Below are 19,746 nucleotides of genomic sequence, written 5' to 3'. Positions count from 1 at the left end.
CTTCTCAACTCTCACTCTTTGAATTGCTTTCAACTATTAGAATATATTATTTTATTGTGTAGAAATATTATTTTAATGTGTTATATTGTAAAATAAAAATTGAGATGTTAAAAATATTATAAAATAATATGGTATAATTGATAAAGTAATTTTTTGATATGGTAAAATAAAATAAAATAAAATTTGTAGTTGTGAATGCCTAAGTGAAACTTTTTTTTTTTTTTTTTTTTTTGAGACCACCTCGGTAAAGATTTTTCCCAACACAACTCCCATGTGATGATGACTAAAATGCCACTCTGTGTGTGAAACAGTGCGTGATTGTCTCTTGAGTATTTTGCAAATCAAAAAGGACAAACACAGAGGGCGTGTCACGCGTGTGTGTGAGTATGTGATATCTTGCCGTGCTGGTTACTACTAGTATTAATTAAAACTCAACCCCACAGCTACAAACATACTAGACTGGAATTTCGATGATGCATTACATGGCTGCGGAATCTGTTGATTTTTCCTTATCCTCCGTGTGATGTAAAGGATTTGCTATTTTAATAAACTAATTATTATACGCTTTATAGTTATACACTTCAAAAACTTGTTCCTCTACTTTAACTTAGGGTAATTTTATGGTATCCAAAAAAAAAAATGTACGGTACCTATTACTAGGCAACTTACTATATCAGATTATCAAAACATTATATTTGACAATTTCATATTCATATTATGTAGTTCAAAAATCACATGTGACTGTTCTTTTGTCAAATTTGGTAATTCATTTTTTTTTCTTACATTTGACAGTTTCATCCTCACATTATATAGTTTTATCATCAGTTCTAACAGCACTTTTATTGAATTTATTGGTTTCTTAATTTTTTTCTCACATTTGACGGTTCTATCCTCACATTTTAGATTTACTAATTGGGAAAATGCAAAGAGATATCTATTTTGAGATGGTAAGATATATATATATATATTAATGTTATTGACCTTATTTTTTTGGATGACATGGAGCCTAGCCAAGGCATGGCTCTTTGAACCCCTAGGGAGTAAACCACAGATATATATATACACAAGATCCCTTTGCCATGAACCTCCATGTAGTTTGTGCATGAGGAGTTACCATCTCACCTCCAACGGTGAGGTGATTGGTCAATTGTATTTTATTTTAGGTCGTGGTAGTTTAATTAAGTTTTTTTGGTATTGTCATTTAATTTGAGTAGAGTATTTTTGTATTTCAATAAATGGGATTCTCGAAGTCATTTAGAATTAGGGTTTTTCTGTGTAAGTTAGAATTAGGGTATATTAGTCTACATAAGCACAATAAGGTCTTCCTATGGAGATGGATTATTTTGCTAATGAACAAAATTTCTCTTGAAATTGTCCCAATGGTCTACTGACTCCTATAGGTTTTCTTTTGCTTGATGTTGACTCTAAGCGCGCTAGCTGTTGACTCCTAGGCTATTTATCCTTCATTTTCGGTTCTTAAATTTTTGTTTCTTTCTACCCATCAAAAAGCCATTACAGCCAAGCTTTCAACTTAAATTCAAACCACCACCATCAAACCTAGTTCTCATAAACTTAGCCAACACAAACTCTAGCCACTGATGTCACTTGAACAAACTAGTTCTCATAAACCTAGCTCCCAAAGGTGATTCCTAAAGTGAAGTAAGTGTTACGTGTTTAAAATTTTGATCCTTCAACACTTTCAAACTCGAGGTCAAGTTTCTTCTAAGGAAGAAAGATGTGGAAATAGAAAAAAAGATATATTTTAATTTTGGAAGTTAGTAATTGCATTTTTATTGTATATCTTAGTAGTTCAATTAGGTTTATTAGTATTGTTATTTAAATTTCTAAAGTCTAGGGTACTTTTACCAAATTGGGATTTCTCGAGTTATTTAGAATTAAGTTTCTTAAGTCAATTAGAATTAAGGTTTTCCCGTAGGTTTGGTAGTCTAGATAAGCACAATAATGTACTCATACGGTTATGGAGAAGGATTATTCTGATTATGAATAAAATTTCTCTTGAAATTCTCTCATTGGTTTGGTGCTAAGAAGCACAAGCACAGACACAGGTACGGGTAAGACATGGTGACACGGACAATTTCTAAAAAATTATAACATAAAACAATCTATACAATGCCATTATGACATGGTTACAACATTGGTAGGGCACACTAAATGAGGTGTCTTGTGCTTCCTCGCTAACTCTAGTCAACTCTAAGTGAGGACCATTAGAGGTTCTCTTTTGGTGCTGACTCAAGCAAATTCTCAAGCAAGTTTATAATAAATTATAATTTATAAAAGACAAACAAATTAATGAAACAACTAAACAATAATAATTAATAATTTTATTAATATTTCAAATGAACTTATATTTTATTGTTTATTCTTTTGCTAGAATTATGGACAAATATTTGGTAAGAAAACCACGTAGAAGGCAATTGTATATTATGTATTTGCATGTTTTTTTTATTGTTATTGTTGTCAATATACAAAATTTTCTTTTTATTAAATTGTGTAATTTATGCATGTTGAGGAACATCCTGAAAAAATTTCTTGGAGCCATCACTGCTCATTGACATAAAGAATTGGATGTTTAATTAGTCCAATTGTTATTAATTTCCTGCTATACATGAGGTAGAATTTGTCACAACTAGATATAAGTTCAATTCAATTATGAGAGGTGTGAGGTGCCGAGGACCCAGGAACCTGAGGACCCGAGGAAGGGAAGGCCGACACGTAGCAAGCAAGAGGAAATAAAGGAATAAGGAAATTTTACCTGATAATACCCGAATATGAGGTGGTATGGGCACTGGTGACATAAGGGACATATTGCAAATATCTGCATGTGGCAGGATAACCTAGAAGATCGCATTAAATGTCTGACACCAACCTTTCTGGCCGCATTAATTAGAAAATACCAACTTTGTCCGTTGCAGTAATGTAGATATGACCTGAACAGTGTGGAACGCAGAGTTAGAGCTTTGTTCTGTTACCGACAGACAGGTGTCGGGGGGGAAAGCTTGATAGATGGCAAGGTGTAAGGCTGAGATAATAGGAACGAATGATATAAATAGGAGCTGGAAGATATGGAAGGGGGATTTTTTGTTGTTGGACCCTCTCTACCAAATATATTGTATTCGAACCTTTGGTCAGGGAACCAGCAGTGGGATACTTAGTGGGTTTACGAGTTTTTAGGTCCTTACAATTGGCGCCGTCTGTGGGAACAACAACGTGATATAGAAATATATGGTTGAGGCGTACCTAGAAGGGGAGGAATCAGTAAGTTCACGAAGCAGGGACGTAACTGTAAGTCTTTAGCGCGACAAAGGGAAGGGACATACCTCAGGGGTGGTGGAAGCACATGATGTCGGTCAGGGGGCTGAGCAACGATCACCAACTGAGGGGCATATGTCTCGCGATGATGTATTGCAACAGATGTAAACTGAGATAGCTTACTTACGCAAGCGAGTGGATAGTAGAAAGCGGAGACGTAAGGGTCATGCTAGCTCTTCCAGTGACAGTGCGGAAGCAAACCTTGGAGGAAATGATCCCCCAGTATTTGAGCCTACTCGAAGTGTGACCCGTGTCAGTGTATCTTCGGGCGTTAGGGCAAAGCAGCAGAAGGAGATAAGGATGCCTGATATTGATGGGATATATCACGATGATGGGAGTGATGCAATGGGTAAAGCCTTGAGGCAAATCGCCAAATCCCCTTTTGTGACCAGGATAAATAGGGCAAAGCTACCTCGTAGGTTTTCTCAACCCATCTTTACTATGTATAATGGGAGGACTGACCCTGTAGAGCACGTTAGTCATTTTAGTCAGAAGATGGCCATTTATTCGAATAATGAGGCACTGATGTGCAGAGTTTTTCCCTCCAGTTTGGGGCCTGTGGCCATGAGGTGGTTTGATGCTTTGGCAGAAGGTTCTCTGAGGTCTTTTGAGGAATTGACTAGGGCATTTGGAGCGAGGTTCATAACTTGTACTAGGATTCCAAAACCCTTGGATGCTCTACTGTCTATGTCTATGAGCGAAGGCGAAACACTCAAAACCTATTCCGACCGATATTGGGAAATGTATAATGAAATTGATGGGGATGTGGAGAATGTAGCCGTGAGAACTTTCAAGGTGGGCCTTCCCACGGAGCATGGGTTAAGGAAGTCCTTGACAATTAAGGCCGCGATAGATATGCGTCAGCTCATGGACCGGATAGATAAGTATAAACGGGTAGAAGAAGATCAGGTGCAAAGAAAAGGAAAAATGAAAGGGTATCTAGAGAGGAAGGATCTTCAGGTAGGGGGGTTTCAAGGTATTCGGCCTAAACGAGACTTTCCAAGCCACCCGAGGACCGCCGAGACTCCTCTAATTAATTCATTATTTAAGGAGCCCGTGCATCACATACTGGAGAAAATTCGGCATGAACCATATTTTAGGCCACCCAACAAAATGAGAGGAGATGCATAAATGAGAAATCAAAACCTCCACTGCCATTACCATCAGGATAAGGGACACACCACGGAGGATTGCCGGACATTGCGCGATCATCTGAATCAACTGATTAAGGCCGGAAAGATTAATCATTTATTGGTTAAACCGGACGGGAAAGGGGGACAGCAAAGCACTCAGAAATATTGGGGTCAGGCCCCTCAGCCATCGCTAGGCACTATTAACGTCATCTTGGCGCAGCCGAGAGGAGAATTTGGGACACTTTCTCGGGTCATGACTGTTCAAAACAGCTGTGGGAATGAGGTCATGGAGGAAAGTAATCAAGCCGATAAAAGAATGAAGTTCTCGGCGACGCCGGTATTGGGGTTTTCCGATAAGGACAAAGAGGGCACATATCAACCCCACGATGACGCCTTGGTGGTAACGGTTCGTATCGGGGGATATGATGTAAGGCGAGTCTTGGTGGATGATGGAAGTGGTGCAGAAATCATGTATCCTGATATTTTTATTGGTTTGAAGTTGAGAGATGAAGATTTGGAAAAATATGATCATCCGTTAGTCGGCTTTGATGGGAAGCAGGTAATCCCACGAGGAATGATTAAGTTACCTGTACAGGTGGAGGGTTCCGAAGTGCAGGTGAACTTCATAGTTGTCATGGCATACTCCCCGTACACGGCCATTTTAGCCAGGCCTTGGCTTCATGCAATGGAGGCTGTTTCATCTACTTTACACGTAATGGTGAAATACCCTATACGAGGAAGTGTGGGAGTACTACGTGGCAGCCAAATGGTAGCTAGGCAATGTCTAACGTCTGCCACTATTCGAACAGGTCAAGGTTCAGTGGCGGGGGAGGTTTTTGAGACCTCATAGCAATTAAAGGAGATTGCTCGGGAAGTCGGTGAAGCTGAGAATGGAGGCACTGCTGAGCAGATAGACAAGGTGTTTATAAGGGAAGATGAAGAAAAATATTTTCAAGTAGGATTAAAGTTGTTGAAACCGGAAAGGGAGGAGCTGGTTCAATTTTTACAGGATAACATTGATGTTTTTGCATGGACGACCTATGACGTACCAGGAATTAATCCAGAAGTTATTTGCCACCATTTGAATGTTAATCCCCATGCTACGCCCCGAAAGCAGCCTCCTCGGCGTACATCTCAAGAACATGCGGAGGCAGTTAAAGAGGAGGTTAGTAAGCTAAAGCAAGCTGGGGCGATCAAGGAGATTTTTTATCCTGAATGGCTGGCCAATACTGTCGTGGTAAAAAAGAAAAATGGTAAATGGAGAGTCTGTATCGATTTTACATATTTGAATAAGGCATGTCCCAAGGACCCCTTCCCTATACCCAGAATCGATCAATTGGTGGATGCAACTGTGGGGCACCCCCGAATGAGCTTATTGGACGCATTCCAAGGGTATCATCAGATCCCTTTGTCATTGAATGATCAGGAGAAGACGGCTTTTCGCGCCCCTAATGGCAACTACCACTACCGAGTGATGCCCTTTGGTCTAAAGAATGCAGGATCCATTTACCAACGAATGGTGACCAGAATGTTTGATGCGCAGCTGGGGCGTAATATGGAAGCTTACATCGATGACATGGTAATTAAAAGTAAAAAGACGGAAGACCATTTGAAGGATTTGCATGAGACCTTCTCAGTTTTAAGAAAGCATAAGTTACGCTTGAATGCATCGAAGTGTTCTTTTGGAGTGGGCTCGGGAAAGTTTCTGGGGTACATGATAACTCATCGGGGGATTGAAGTTAATCCCGATCAAATCAAGGCTATCTTGGGTTTGCATCCTCCTCGGAATCCAAAAGAAGTGCAGAAGCTAGCCGGTATGGTTGCAGCTTTGAATAGGTTCATATCCCGGTCCGCAGATAGGTACCGCCCCTTTTATCGTCTTTTGCATAAGTGGAAAGATTTCCGGTGGACTAATGAATGTAATTTGGCTTTTGAGGATTTAAAGCAATACTTGGCTAAACCACCAATATTATCGAGACCAAAAAAGGAAGAGGTGTTATATGCTTATCTAGCCGTCACAGATCATGCTGTAAGTCTTGTCTTGATACGAAATGATGGTGGGGTCCAAAAACCAATATACTACGTCAGCAAGTCCTTACAGGAAGTAGAACAGCGATACCTACTTTTAGAAAAAGCGCTTTCTAGCCGTGGTGCATGCAACAAGGAAATTGCCCTATTATTTTCAAGCTTACACCGTAGTAATACTCACCCAGTTGCCCTTGCAGGCTATTATGAGGAAGTCGGACTACACGGGGCGTGTAGCTAAATGGGGAACCAAGCTTGGAGCTTATGATGTCAAATATATGCCTCGGACTGCGATTAAAGGGCAAATCCTTGCCGATTTCGTGGCCGAGTTCACGGAAGGTCAGATTAACCAAGAGGATACCATGGTGACAGTGACGACCATTGCACTGGAACATGTCACTCCTTGGGAAGTCTATACGGATGGGGCGTCAAATCGAAAGGGAGCCGGGGTTGGGGTCGTGTTAATTTCTCCCGAAAAGTTAGTCATTGAAAAATCATTAAGACTGGGATTCTTAACCACAAATAATGAGGCTGAATATGAAGCTCTCTTGGTAGGCGCCCAAATGGCTAGACACTTGGGAGGAAGGATAGTAAAATTATATTGTGATTCCAGGCTAGTGGTAGGGCAAGTTAACGGAGTGTTTGAGGCAAAAGATGAGCGAATGAAGAGCTATCTCAAAAGAGTCAAAGGGGTGTTAAGTTTGTTTGAGAGCTTCCAAGTACAACAAGTCCCAAGGGGACAGAACGCTCATGCTGATTCATTAGCCATGTTAGCCACGTCACTGGGCTCAAAATTGCCACGTATGGTCATGGTGGAGGATTTATTGACCTCAAGCTTGACAAGCAGCTCGACGGTACGGGTTCACAATATTCATGTGGGCCCAAGTTGGATGGACCCAATCATAGCTTTCTTGCAGCAAGGTGTACTGCCTGAAGATGGAACAATGGCCGAGAAGGTACGAAGAAGTGCTCCCCGTTATTTGTCGAGGAGCGAAGCTCATAGGCGTTCCTATGCGGGGCCGTATGCTCCTGCGTACATCCTAAAGCTGTGGAACCTTTGCTGGAAGAATTGCATGAAGGTGTGTGTGGGAGCCCCATACTGAGGAGATCATTAGCTCATAGAGCCATGACCCAAGGGTATTGGTGGCCGAGCATGCAGAGAACCTCTCAAGAGTATGCCAAGAAATGTGATCAATGTCAAAGATTTGCGCCAAACATACATCAACCAGGAGGTAACTTAAATCCGTTGTCCAGCCCATGGCCCTTCGCTAAGTGGGGTTTAGATATCGTCGGACCTTTTCCTCGGGCAGTAGGTAATAGGAGATGGCTCATTGTCGGCACGGACTACTTCACGAAATGGGTGGAAGCCGAGCCATTAGCCAACATTAGGGATGTGGATGCGAGGAAATTCATCTGGAAAAATATCATAACTCGCTTCGGAGTCCCTCACACCTTGATTTCTGACAACGGGCTTCAATTTGATAGCAAAGCTTACCGACGGTATTGTGCAGGAATGGGAATAAGAAATGGATATTCAACACCGGCTTATCCCCAAGGAAATGGTCAGGCTGAAGCAACGAACAAAGTTATCTTGGCGGGGTTGAAGAAATGATTGGATGACGCTAAAGGATGCTGGGTAGAGGAATTACCTCATGTATTATGGGCTTATCGCACTACACCCCGAAGATTGACAGGCGAGACTCCCTTTTCAATGACGTATGGAATGGAAGCTATAATACCATTAGAATCGGGTTTTCCCACCCTGAAGTCCGACCAGTATGACGAAGCGAGCAATCATGATAGGATGTATGATTGTTTGAATACTATTGAGGAAAGAAGAGAAATAGCCAGTGTGAAGATGGGCAGCTATCAGCAGAAGCTCAAACAGACATACGACAAGGGAGTTAGGTCCAGGCCCTTGGTACCAGGTGATTTGGTACTGAGAAAAGTAGTTGGGGTAGCAAGAAATCCTGCTTGGGGAAAGTTGGGACCTAATTGGGAGGGGCCGTATAAAATTACCTCATTAGCAGGTATAGGGGCTTATCGTTTAGAAGATCTGGATGGGAGGGTGATTCCTCGCCCTTAGAATGTAAATAACTTACGACGTTATTATTATTAAGAAAAGAACTTCCTTTTGTACTAAAGATGTGGTTGCTTGGTTTCCATTCGTATTAATCTTGCATTAATCAACATACAAGTGTTAAACTGACCTTAGCTCTTGTTCGGCTCCTCGGGCCACAAGTCTAAGAGAAATTAATCACTTGCAGAAATGCAGGTGTTAAACTGACCTTAGCTCTTGTTCGGCTCCTTGGGCCACAAGTCTAAGAGAAATTAATCACTTGCAGAAATACAAGTGTTAAACTGACCTTAGCTCTTGTTCGGCTCCTCGGGCCACAAGTCTAAGAGAAATTAATCACTTGTAGAAATACAAGTGTTAAACTGACCTTAGCTCTTGTTCGGCTCCTCGGGCCATAAGTCTAAGAGAAATTAATCACTTGCAAACATACAAGTGTTAAACTGACATTAGCTCTTGTTCGGATCCTCGGGCCACAAGTCTAAGAGAAAGTAATCACTTGCAAAAACACAAGTGTTAAACTGACCTTAATTCTTGTTCGGCTCCTCGGGCCACAAGTCTAAGAGAAGTTAACCACTTGTAAAAATATAAGTGTTAAACTGATGTTGGTTCTTATCTGGTTCCTCGGACCATAACTCAAGAATCATAAATCTAACAAGATAAAGGCTAATGTATCTCAAACAGCAGCATTAGTATAAACAAACCTTAAGTGTGTAAAGTTAATCTTGTTTCATGCCTCGTCTCTCAAACGTCATAAAAGGTTAAGTAGTGAAGTTATGGTGCCCAGGTTAAGCCTTTTGTGTTTCTTAAAATCATAAGTATAATAATGAACAACGTTGAAGTGATATTATGATTTTTAATTCGTGTAAGCTTCTATCTGAATGCGAACAAAGTGACAGTAGAACGGCAACACATGGTAATAAGAGTTGCATAAAAAACAAAAAGAGAAAGGCTAATATTAGTTTCTTAGAAAATATTCGTTACAAAAATGGAGCAATTATATAGCCCCTTACACCCGTGAAAAGAAAAGAAAAGAAAAAAGAGAAGAAGACAACAACAATAAAATGACTAAGCAACAGGCTGCTTGTCTTTTCTTTTCTCTAATTCTTTATCTTTTTTCTTCTTTTTTGTTGGCTCTTCAGCCAAATCACCCTCAATTACTTCTTCCACGAGCTGGGCTGTGGGAGAGGGGTTTTTTGTTGTTGGTGCATCAGAGGGGTCAGGAGCAGGGATGGGCGCTGCTGGATCACTTGTTGGCATGGGGGGAGCAGGAGCTAGGCGCAATGCCGGAGGATAGTAAACGTTGTCAGGAGTTCGAAGGTCAGCGTCAGCAGCTACCCCGGCAACGTCTAGGGCACGACCCCATACCTCCGAGCAGAACGCTCTAGCAACCCCTTTAAGTTGGGCAGTTAAGCTGTCAGAGGCCTTCTTCATCCCAGCATCGTACGACGCTTGCTCAGCAGCGGCCTGCTCCTGCTCCTTGGTGGCTAGCAATCCTTGCACTTGTTTAAGCTCGACAACAGTGAGGGCGAGCTTGTTTTAAGCCTGTTTTTGGGCCTCAAGAGCAAGATTTGCTTGCGACTCATAACTTTGCACGGCAGCCTCAGCATTCTTATGAGCTTTTTCTACCTCGGATAGGCGAGTGAGGGTCTCTTTTAAATTTAACTCGGCTTCTTTTTGTGCCTTCACTGCCGCCTCGGCATTGTGCTCAGCTTTTCGGGCAAGGTCCAGTGAATGGTCTACCCACTCTTCAGCCATAAAAGAAGCCTAGACCGCCTATGATACATTCGAATTAATAGAGTTAGTCATAACAAAGAGTTAAACTCATAAATGGAATGTGCAAAGACTTAGGAAATACCTTGGCTAAGTCCTGTTTCAAGGACAGGAAAACTTCCCTCTTGCGGAAGGACCGCAACTCAGCCATGTCTTCGGGAAGGCATAGAGCCTTCTCTAAACACTCGGCCACCTGGCTCGAGCTTCCCTTCTTCGGGTTCTTCAGGTTGGCGTCATCCAAAACAGGGTTACCGGAGCTGAGGGTGAAGTTGGGTCGCCAGGCCGACGCCTTCCTGGTAGACTCACTACTGGGGTCCTTCGACGAACCAGTGGGAGCAGATTTTTTGGAAAGGGTTTTTTCAACCCTGGTATCTTTAGAAGAAGGGTCGAGACTCTCCCCTTCTTCGATTTCTATTACGTTTTTGTTACTTGGGCCTCTTTTTCGTTTTTTTTCTGCAACCTCCGAGGAAGGTGCACGAGTCACAGCCGGGGTAGTTGGACGTGGAGGGACCGTGACCGCCGGTGTAGAATCGCCTGCGTGTGCCTGCAGTAAGGCCAACAGGTCGGGCTCTTTCTCTTGAAAACCCATTACGCTAGTTGAGGGGTTGGAACTAGAAGGAGCGTCTGAGCGGTAGAACACTTCAAAATCCTTCTCTGTCACCTTAGGTTGAGTTGGCTCGGGAGTGGCAGCTCTTTCCTCGGCGACAGGGTCGGCAGTTTGCTCCGAGGGATAAATTAGTTGGGCGGCAAGTGAGGCAGGAAGCTGTGCGTCTTGGGTTCCTGCAGGCGGAGGGGCAGGCAGTAGGAATCCAGGGGCCGCAACGTCAATCTGAGCTAATCGTAGATCCCTTGCTCTGATTACGTTCTTCGGGCTTTGGAAACGTTTGGTGGATGGTGTGTATCCGAGGATGATGTGGGCTGCTCGGAGTTGTCCGTCCCGATGTACAAATATTTCTGACCGAAGAATCCTGTTTAGATCAACACGGTTCACAGCAGACAAGTTCGGAGCTGTATGAAAATCGTCTGCAATAAGGAATGAAATTGTTAGAATGAATAAGTTAAGCAACACAAAACACATAAAAGGAATTTGGTCATTCCTAAGTACTAGGTCAGTCCTCGGGAACCCTACCTAGCATCCCTTCTCGGGTAGGGCAGTGTAAGCCGTCATGCCAATTGCCCGAGATGACAAGGTAATCTTCATCCATCCCTTTACTTGAATCGGGTAAGCAAGAGATCAGCCTAACTGAGGGGAATCTACATTTCATATAATATTTAGTCCTATCCCCTTTTTGGCAGTTGTACACCCAATTTACATCTTGCCATGTCAAATTGGTCCCCATCCTTCGGTTAAGGGCGTCTACGCATCCTAAAATTCTAAGGACATTTGGGGAACACTGTGAGGGAGTAAGCCTATAGTTTATTAAAAAATCCCTGGTTACTCTACCCATTGGAATTTCCATGCCCCCCTCGATAAACGCAATCATGGGAATCAAAACGGATTCAAGTGGGCGAGATACGAGTGGAATCTCTTCTTCCTCACAATACATGATGTCTACGTCATCGGGGATCCTATATCGGTTTTTAAAGGCAGCCTTTGCCTCGTCTGTGTTAACTAGCTTAGCGTACCTACCCATTAATTCCCGTGACAAAAGGAGAAAAGCAAGCAAGTAGAAAGAAGCAAAAGGAAAATGAACACACCTCTGAAGATCGCTTAAAATTGGTCCTCGGGAGCTCACTCTTCTTTTAATACTTCAAAATGCTAAAATGAACGTCATCCAGCTTGAAGGTTTGCTTTTATAGGGGTGAGAAAGTAGAAGTAATGAGGTAAAAATAAGGGCGGTAACTTTCCCGCTCATAACTGAGAGCGAAATCTGAGCCGTACATTACCCATCCAGCCGTAGAACGTGCGTGGGAAAAGAAACGCCAGACTCCATAAATGCTCCATCATGGGATACGAGGCGCCAGACGCGGGTCATGGGGCAGTGAAAAGACGTCGGTACGTGTGAAAACAAAGGGACAGGTAAGAAGCGTGTATGCGAAGTTAAAACTTGGTTATTAATTTATGGTTAATAACTCAAGTGTTAAAGGGGCTGTTGTGAGGTGCCGAGGACCCAGGAACCTGAGGACCCGAGGAAGGGAAGGCCGACACGTAGCAAGCAAGAGGAAATAAAGGAATAAGGAAATTTTACCTGATAATACCCGAAGATGAGGTGGTATGGGCACTGGTGACATAAGGGACATATTGCAAATATCTGCATGTGACAGGATAACCTAGAAGATTGCATTAAATGTCTGGCACCAACCTTTCTGGCCGCATTAATTAGAAAATACCAACTTTGTCCGTTGCAGTAATGTAGATATGACCTGAACAGTGTGGAACGCAGAGTTAGAGCTTTGTTCTGTTACCGACAGACAGGTGTCGGGGGGGAAAGCTTGATAGATGGCAAGGTGTAAGGCTGAGATAATAGAAACGAATGATATAAATAGGAACTGGAAGATATGGAAGGGGGACTTTTTGTTGTTGGACCCTCTCTATCAAATATATTGTATTCGGACCTTTGGTCAGGGAACCAGCAGTGGGATACTTAGTGGGTTTACGAGTTTTTAGGTCCTTACAAGAGGTAAACTCTCTCTCTCCCTAAATATATATTTTTTTCAAGGATTTTGCTAATGTGTGCCCTAAGAGCACACAATAATTAATTATTTTTGGAAATATTTTTTTTAAGAAATGAAAAAATATTGACAGTTTTTTCAATTCTCGAGAAAATATTTTTAAGAATAGATAATGTTTCTAAAAGTATTAACCGGACCCTTTTTTCAATTCTTTTGTTTCCATTTCTGTAGGATTTTTCTGTGACCTTGCAAGATCTGTAATCAGTTTTATCTTCATCATCCAGAAAGAGTCTGGAAGCCTTTTATGTTTAGTCTTCTGACATGCATCAATGCTATCATCAGAAGTTTTGTGAATTCAAAAGTTAATGTGCTAGTTAATCACATTGTTTTAGTCTGTGTTTAGTTTAACCATATACTGGAGTTTTCTGTACCTGCTTTTAGATATTACTTTTGACTCTTTCTCATATTTTCAAACTCCAGGACCGTTTGGTATGGCATTTTAGACAATATTTTTTAATTTTTAAACAACATTATACGTATTACCATATATTTTTTTACCTACACGTATTTTCAAAAAATAAAAATAAAAACAACATTACTAGAACAACGTTACCAAACAAACTCTAAAATTTTACTAAAAATCCAAATTTTATTTTTTATTTTTGAAAATAAAGTGAAGCTATTCACTTTCTTTCTTATTTCTGTGCACCCTCAAGACTCAATCAAGTTCCATATGATGCATCTTGAATCTTCACACTTCGTTCACATCCATATATGATTATATGGGATGATGATTTGGATTGAGATATTCTAACCAGGACCCAACCCAATAAAATAAAGGGCATGCCTAATTTCAACACATTATGAATATACATACACTACTTGCACACACCATCAAGCAAGCTGATCAACCGATCAATATTCAATACCACAAAGCTCTAATTGATCCAATCATAGGATTTTAATATCTTTTGCCAAGTCAATGAAGAAAGAGATGAGTGAATGAGACTTGTAGGTGAAGCAAGCCCATCTGAAAAAGTAGTACTCTAACCTCCAACTCCAACCAAAGGATTTTAAATCACAAACCAGCCAAAAGCTGTTGGTTTTAATCACACTTACGTTATACCTCCAAGCATCTTGTCATTTGAACAAAGAATATCTGCACAAGACTCACAATAACAAAAGCCAGTCCTAATGAATAAAAATAATAAATTGCAATTCACCTTTATCTTTTGAAGCCAAAATATTCGGCATGTCAATGGATCCTCACTGATTTTCAGGCATTGAAAATTCCCAACCAAAATTGAAATCATACACACTCCTTAAAAGTGACCTATGATAGAATCTGAATGCATCTCATCAAAATTTTCAAGTTTACAAAACTTGTTTAAAACATAGCTCAAACCTGTAACCAAGTTTCAATAACGCCATCCCAATAAGTGAAAAAGCCCCCCATAACCTTTCTTAAAAGCATGCTGCGCTAAATAGTAAGTGAATTTGCACATGTAAATCAAGGAGCAGGAGGTGATTCCTCACTAGAATCTTCAAATTTGCACGTGTGAATCAAGGAGCAGAAGGTGATTCCTCAATAGAACCTTCTGAATCTGAACCATCAACCATCTGCTCAAGCGAATCCATATCCCCAGCTTCAGAGAGAGTGTGCATCCTAAGTTTGTCTGCATCATCACTGAGGGAGGAAAAAACAAAAAATGAGTGAGCACCGCTAACAATGATTTTAAAGTATCACAGAAAGAAAACTGCAGAGACAAATGTGTCAAAATGACAATTTGTAGCAATTTTAACTCCTTTGTTTCTGTATGGGAACCAAAAAGTCCAAAATTAAGGATCGAGGCATACTCTGTAACCCCAAAAATTTCCTTGACAACCAAGGAGCTATCTCTTGAACAGAACTCCGGCAGCTGGCCCAGAAAGTCAAACAAAAGTATGATCAATTTCAATGCATTAAATCCAGAGCAAGCCACAAATTAAGTTCAAAGTAATCAAGTCAATTTGAAACTACTTGTTTGACCAAAATTTTAACTAACCAGAACACATGCAAGTTTAGTGCACAACAATATACTGGGAATTGTTACATGCAAATTGGTTTGAACGACCTATCACCTTTCACCCCCAAAAGAACACAAGCTAAATGTCAGAATTTAGAAATTCGTATTAAAGATATTAAGATCTGTTGCTGATTTTAATGTTCTTCCAACAAAGGATGGACTAGCCAGCACAATCATATGCAAGTTAAGTGAACAACAATATACTGGGAATTCTTACATGAATGTCAGATATGTACTATGCTTCATTAGGAATAAAAATTCAGGATCATGGAGCCCAGTGCCAAATCTGACATATACATGTCTTCCTCACTCAGAAATCAAAAACCATTTCTATTCAAGAATGTTTTGAGGGACCCAATAATACAGTAAAGCTGATTATCCATGCTTTTAAAGCCATAAACCTTAACATCTACTGACCTACTCAACCATTTGAAGGTATAAACCTTTACTTGATATGCTTGGGTCAGGCAGGTTTAACTCTTGCAAATTTGTTTGAAATTTCAAAGAGGAACAAGGGCCAAAAGAATTCCAAGAAAAAATTTTGTTTTCCCCTTTCTTGAGGCAGTTTTTCAACCAGTCACAGACGTAAACTACATTGAAAAATTAACATAAAAGGGTAAAAAACGGTACTATACTAACAAGAGCTAGATACATGCATTAATAACAGCAAGCAATGTAGTGTTGTTAAAAAGTCAATGCAATGACTGCTAAGCCACTTACCTCAGACAGATAGAAAACCTTTCCAAAAAGGGCCTGAACAGCTAGTTTTCTTTTGAAACCCTTTTCAGAATAACCTGACATATCCATGACAACTGGGCCTGAAAATCAAAGACAAGCCATAAGTATCCAATAGCATAGCATCAACTGTGAGGTATTTCTCTAACTAAATTCTCATTTTTCAAATGTTCCTTCAAAAGGTTAAGTTGGCAAATTCAATTATATCAAGTGCACAAGGGGATGAGAAAGTCGGCAATGTAGACATCCCATCACTAGTAAAGGGTGAGAAAAGAGAAGAAGAAATCAAGAATAAAATGGAAGAGAAAAGAGCATAAGCTTTCATTACAACAAAGGTCTGCTCCCCTTGGTTTGCTTCCAAGTAGCTAGTTTTGCAAAGCATGTCTTGTATTAGGTTGTGAATAGCTTTAACTAGAATAACAAATCCTAGATTTCAGGGCCCCGAGAGAAAAAGAGTCCCAATCAAAACACAATACAGGGTCTACTACCTATGATGCCGCCTACTAGCAATAAAGTTACAAGGAGCCAATGTGAAGGTAAGGCCATAGGTTCAAGACTCATTCTGTGCATGTGTAAGTTACTAATATAAAAAAATAATGTTACAGTGTGACCTTAACAATCCTTATGCCCCAAAGGAAGAGGTTCAGGATTGATCAATTGACCATAATTTGCATAAATAACTACAGCAGTTTCCTACAAAATTAGTGATTAATATGCGTACGCACATTTGTGTACATGTAAAAGTTAGCACATATACAGAAGGGAAACTAACTAGAATAAGGAACTGAAAACAGAAGAAGACATAATTGGTCCAAATAAGAGAACAAGCAAGTATTGCAGCAGCTAGATTATATGCAAAAGCAGTGTGAAACTCTATATAGAAAGGGTATGGTTTTCCCCTTTAAAGATGTTATAATGGCAATCATATTCATATGGTAGTAAATTGCAGTTTCAGATGTCTCAAGAATAAAAAAGCATTACTTTTTGCAAGCAATAAATAATCACAAGAACTTGAATCTAGAAAATGAAAATGTAGGTACCCTTATCGCGCACAATCCTCGCAGAAATGTCATTTAAAATGGAAGCAACCTGGGAATCATCCAACATAGAAGCTTTGCGGAGGTGAATCAAATGAGCAACCAAGTCAGGGTTGAAGGGTTTCTCATTCAAAGCATAGCGAATGTACTTTCGCAATATTTGGTCCATCCCAAAACCTGTCTTTTTCTCGAGTGCCTTGAGGGCATCAGGCGTTAAAGAGTGCAGTTGTTGATCTATGGATTTGCAGAGGAGAGCGTTTTTATTGACCAATTTCCTGCGCTTTTCTCTGGGAGAAGACAACTTTTTGACAGTCTTAACGAAGGCGATGACGAAGGTGAGACCCGCATAGGCTAAAGGGAGAGCGAGAATCCAAGGCAAAGAGCTGGTGCCGACTCTGGGACCGGGAATGGCCTGAGTCACGGACCCAGTGAACTCGACCACATCCAGGGCCTTCTCTTGAAGCCAAGGCAGCTCCTCTTCCACTTCCTCTTCCTCTTCTACTTCTACTTCTACTTGTTTCTTCTTCTTGTTGTTGTTTTGGGACTGGATATCATCGGAATCTTTCTTCGCCGCAGCAGCAGCAGCAAAGGAAATTGACAAACGACGATAACGACTTCGATTAGCAAATGGAATTGGAAAAGGCAACGTTGAAAACTTAGGGCGGGGAAGCAATTGAGAAGAACAACTACAAGTAGAAGCAGTAGCAGTAGCAGCAGCAGTAGCCAAAGCCATTATCAATTTCTAATTTCTAAAGAGAGGGCTTTCTTCGACTCGATTCGATTCGATTCTCAAATAAAATGTGCTTCCCCTTCCATTTTTGGGCGGACTTTTTTTTCTTTTCCTTTCTTTATTTATTTATTTTTTATTTCCCTACTACAATTACTTTATTTTAGGATAAAATTTGGAAAATAATAATCAACTTGATTTTCTAATGCATTTCTTTTTTTTCTCCAAAACTTTTTCACTTCTAATCCCTGAATCCCATGCACGCCAACACATTTCAATTAAGAAGGAATACAATTGCATATTATACATATTAAGTTTTTGTATTTAAGCTTAATAGTTTTTTTTATTGAATTTTTATCTATTATTGAAAATTAATATTACTTGATTAAGAATGTAAATGGTTCGTTCTTTAATATTTATTATTTTATTTCAGGAACAAATGATGATTTAATTTACCAACCTATTTCTATACTTTTCCCTCAAAAAAAAAAACCTGTTTATATACTTGTTTCTCAAAAATAAAAACAATTTATATTTAATGCAATTAATTTATTTCAGTATTTACATTTTACAAATAGGTAAAATTTACAATCTTATAAAAATTGGCTGATCATTTTGGAAATTTTACCTACATTTTACAAAAAGGTAAAATTTTACAAAAAAACTAACTCCAATCACACCCAAACCAAATCCACATCATCATCATCATCATCATCTCTTCTTCTTCTATAAACTACCCAGCAAAATAACACAAATCATACCCAACTCAAAACCACAAATCCAACCAATTCAAACACGAGTTTACAAGGAAGACAACAGCATCTCAAACTTGACACAACCGTACCGCCACCAGCATCACAACGCTACCAACAACCCAAGCAAGCCCCCATTGCAGCAAAGTACTACCGACACCTCCAATCCCTTCCCACTTGATGTCACACCGCCATGGTCCTCATTTGATTTCATCTAGGTTTTGATTAATTTTGGGTTTTATTTCATCTGGGTTTTGCCTGGCTCAATAATGAGTTATTGTTAATTTTAGGGGGTGTTTGATATGATTGTTTAAATAACAGTTTTCAGTGTTTAAACAACATTATACGTATTTTCACACTTTTTCACTCACACATATTTCCACAAAACAATAACAACATTGCTAGAAATCTCTTACCAAAGTTTTGGAGTTTTTGTATTTGGGTGATATTGCCTTGACCGGTGGTTGAGGTTGGGCTAGGCGGTGCTTTTATTCTTGGGTTAGGGCAGCAATTTTGTACAAAGAGAGGAAGAAGACAAAAGGGAAGAGGAGGACGAAGGGGAAGAGAAAATTGAGGAAGAAGGTGAGTAGAATGGGTCAATAACGAAGTGAGAAAAAAAAAAGAATTAAAAAATCATTTACAAATGAACAGTAACTATGGATATATGTACAATTGATATAACAAGATGGTATATTTACACATCTTTACACCCACTGGTATGAGTGCTTTTTGGGCCAAAATGTATATATATGACCACTTTTTTAAAAAAAATATTTTAGACTCACTGATGTGAGTGCTCTTATGGGTTCTAATTTCCATACATCACACTATTGGTCTATTATTAGTCCATAGGATTTCCAAAATATCTCATAAACAAGAAGTAGAATGGTTTGTCCAAAAGTTTGAACAACATATTTTTGAAATGGGAATGTTAATTTGGCTACAAACTTGATTATAACTTAAGACTATAACTATCGCTAAAAAAATTAACATTGATACATATTTTGAAATCTAATTGTTGGATTGCAAGGTATTTATGTTCGTAACACACATATCAAATTTTGTGCCAATTAGATGTGATTTATTATTTGATCCATAAATTTATTTTTATGCATAATTTCATACTATAACAACTTAAAATTTAAATATTCTATTGATGAAATTGAAATAGCTATTGATCTTTAATTTTTTGAAAATTTGCAAAAAATGGAGAATATAAGAAGAACATGTAATCCAATTATGGATTTTATAAATTTCATATATAATAAAAAGATATTAAGTGAAGTTGTTATTTTAGCTACAAGCAAGTTTATTGTCAAATTTTATCTTTTTTAAAAAGTCAAGGAAGTCTTGGTCCTCTCCCCCCTTCCCTTCGCCTATGTATAAGATTTGCCTATGCATTCACACATATTATATATAGTAATAAGATGTAACTATTAAAATTATATAAAAATATTAACAGATATTTAATATGATAAATA

The 19,746-nt window shown here is 39.5% G+C and overlaps 1 protein-coding gene and 1 pseudogene across 1 annotated transcript; one reads left to right on the top strand and one right to left on the bottom strand.

The window, feature by feature from the left end:
- The first annotated feature begins 3,675 nt into the window (after nt 1-3,675).
- LOC142606586 (uncharacterized) lies at nt 3,676-9,859 on the top strand (annotated as a pseudogene).
- A 4,284-nt stretch (nt 9,860-14,143) lies between these two features.
- LOC142605714 (uncharacterized) lies at nt 14,144-17,610 on the bottom strand. The gene is made up of 4 exons (XM_075777149.1): nt 16,790-17,610; nt 15,735-15,832; nt 14,806-14,867; nt 14,144-14,635 (listed from the first exon to the last, which is right to left on the bottom strand). The coding sequence occupies exons 1-4, from the start codon at nt 17,517-17,519 to the stop codon at nt 14,512-14,514; spliced, it is 1,014 nt and encodes a 337-aa protein (XP_075633264.1). The 5' UTR covers nt 17,520-17,610; the 3' UTR covers nt 14,144-14,511.
- Nucleotides 17,611-19,746: the final 2,136 nt, after the last annotated feature.

The sequence above is a fragment of the Castanea sativa genome, chromosome 8 (assembly GCF_040712315.1).
Source record: "Castanea sativa cultivar Marrone di Chiusa Pesio chromosome 8, ASM4071231v1".
Taxonomy (NCBI): domain Eukaryota; kingdom Viridiplantae; phylum Streptophyta; class Magnoliopsida; order Fagales; family Fagaceae; genus Castanea; species Castanea sativa.
The sequence above is the reverse complement of the archived record's forward strand: the minus strand, read 5'-3'. Positions and strand labels throughout refer to the sequence as shown.

Excerpts from the sequence above, each read along its gene's own strand:
- LOC142605714 (XM_075777149.1), bottom strand. The coding sequence starts at position 17,519 with ATGGCTTTGGCTACTGCTGCTGCTACTGCTACTGCTTCTACTTGTAGT. Across the intron at positions 14,868-15,734 it reads AGGTTTTCTATCTGTCTGAG|CTGCCGGAGTTCTGTTCAAG; the intron begins GTAAGTGGCTTA and ends TTTCTGGGCCAG. Across the intron at positions 14,636-14,805 it reads GAAATTTTTGGGGTTACAGA|TGATGATGCAGACAAACTTA; the intron begins GTATGCCTCGAT and ends TTCCTCCCTCAG.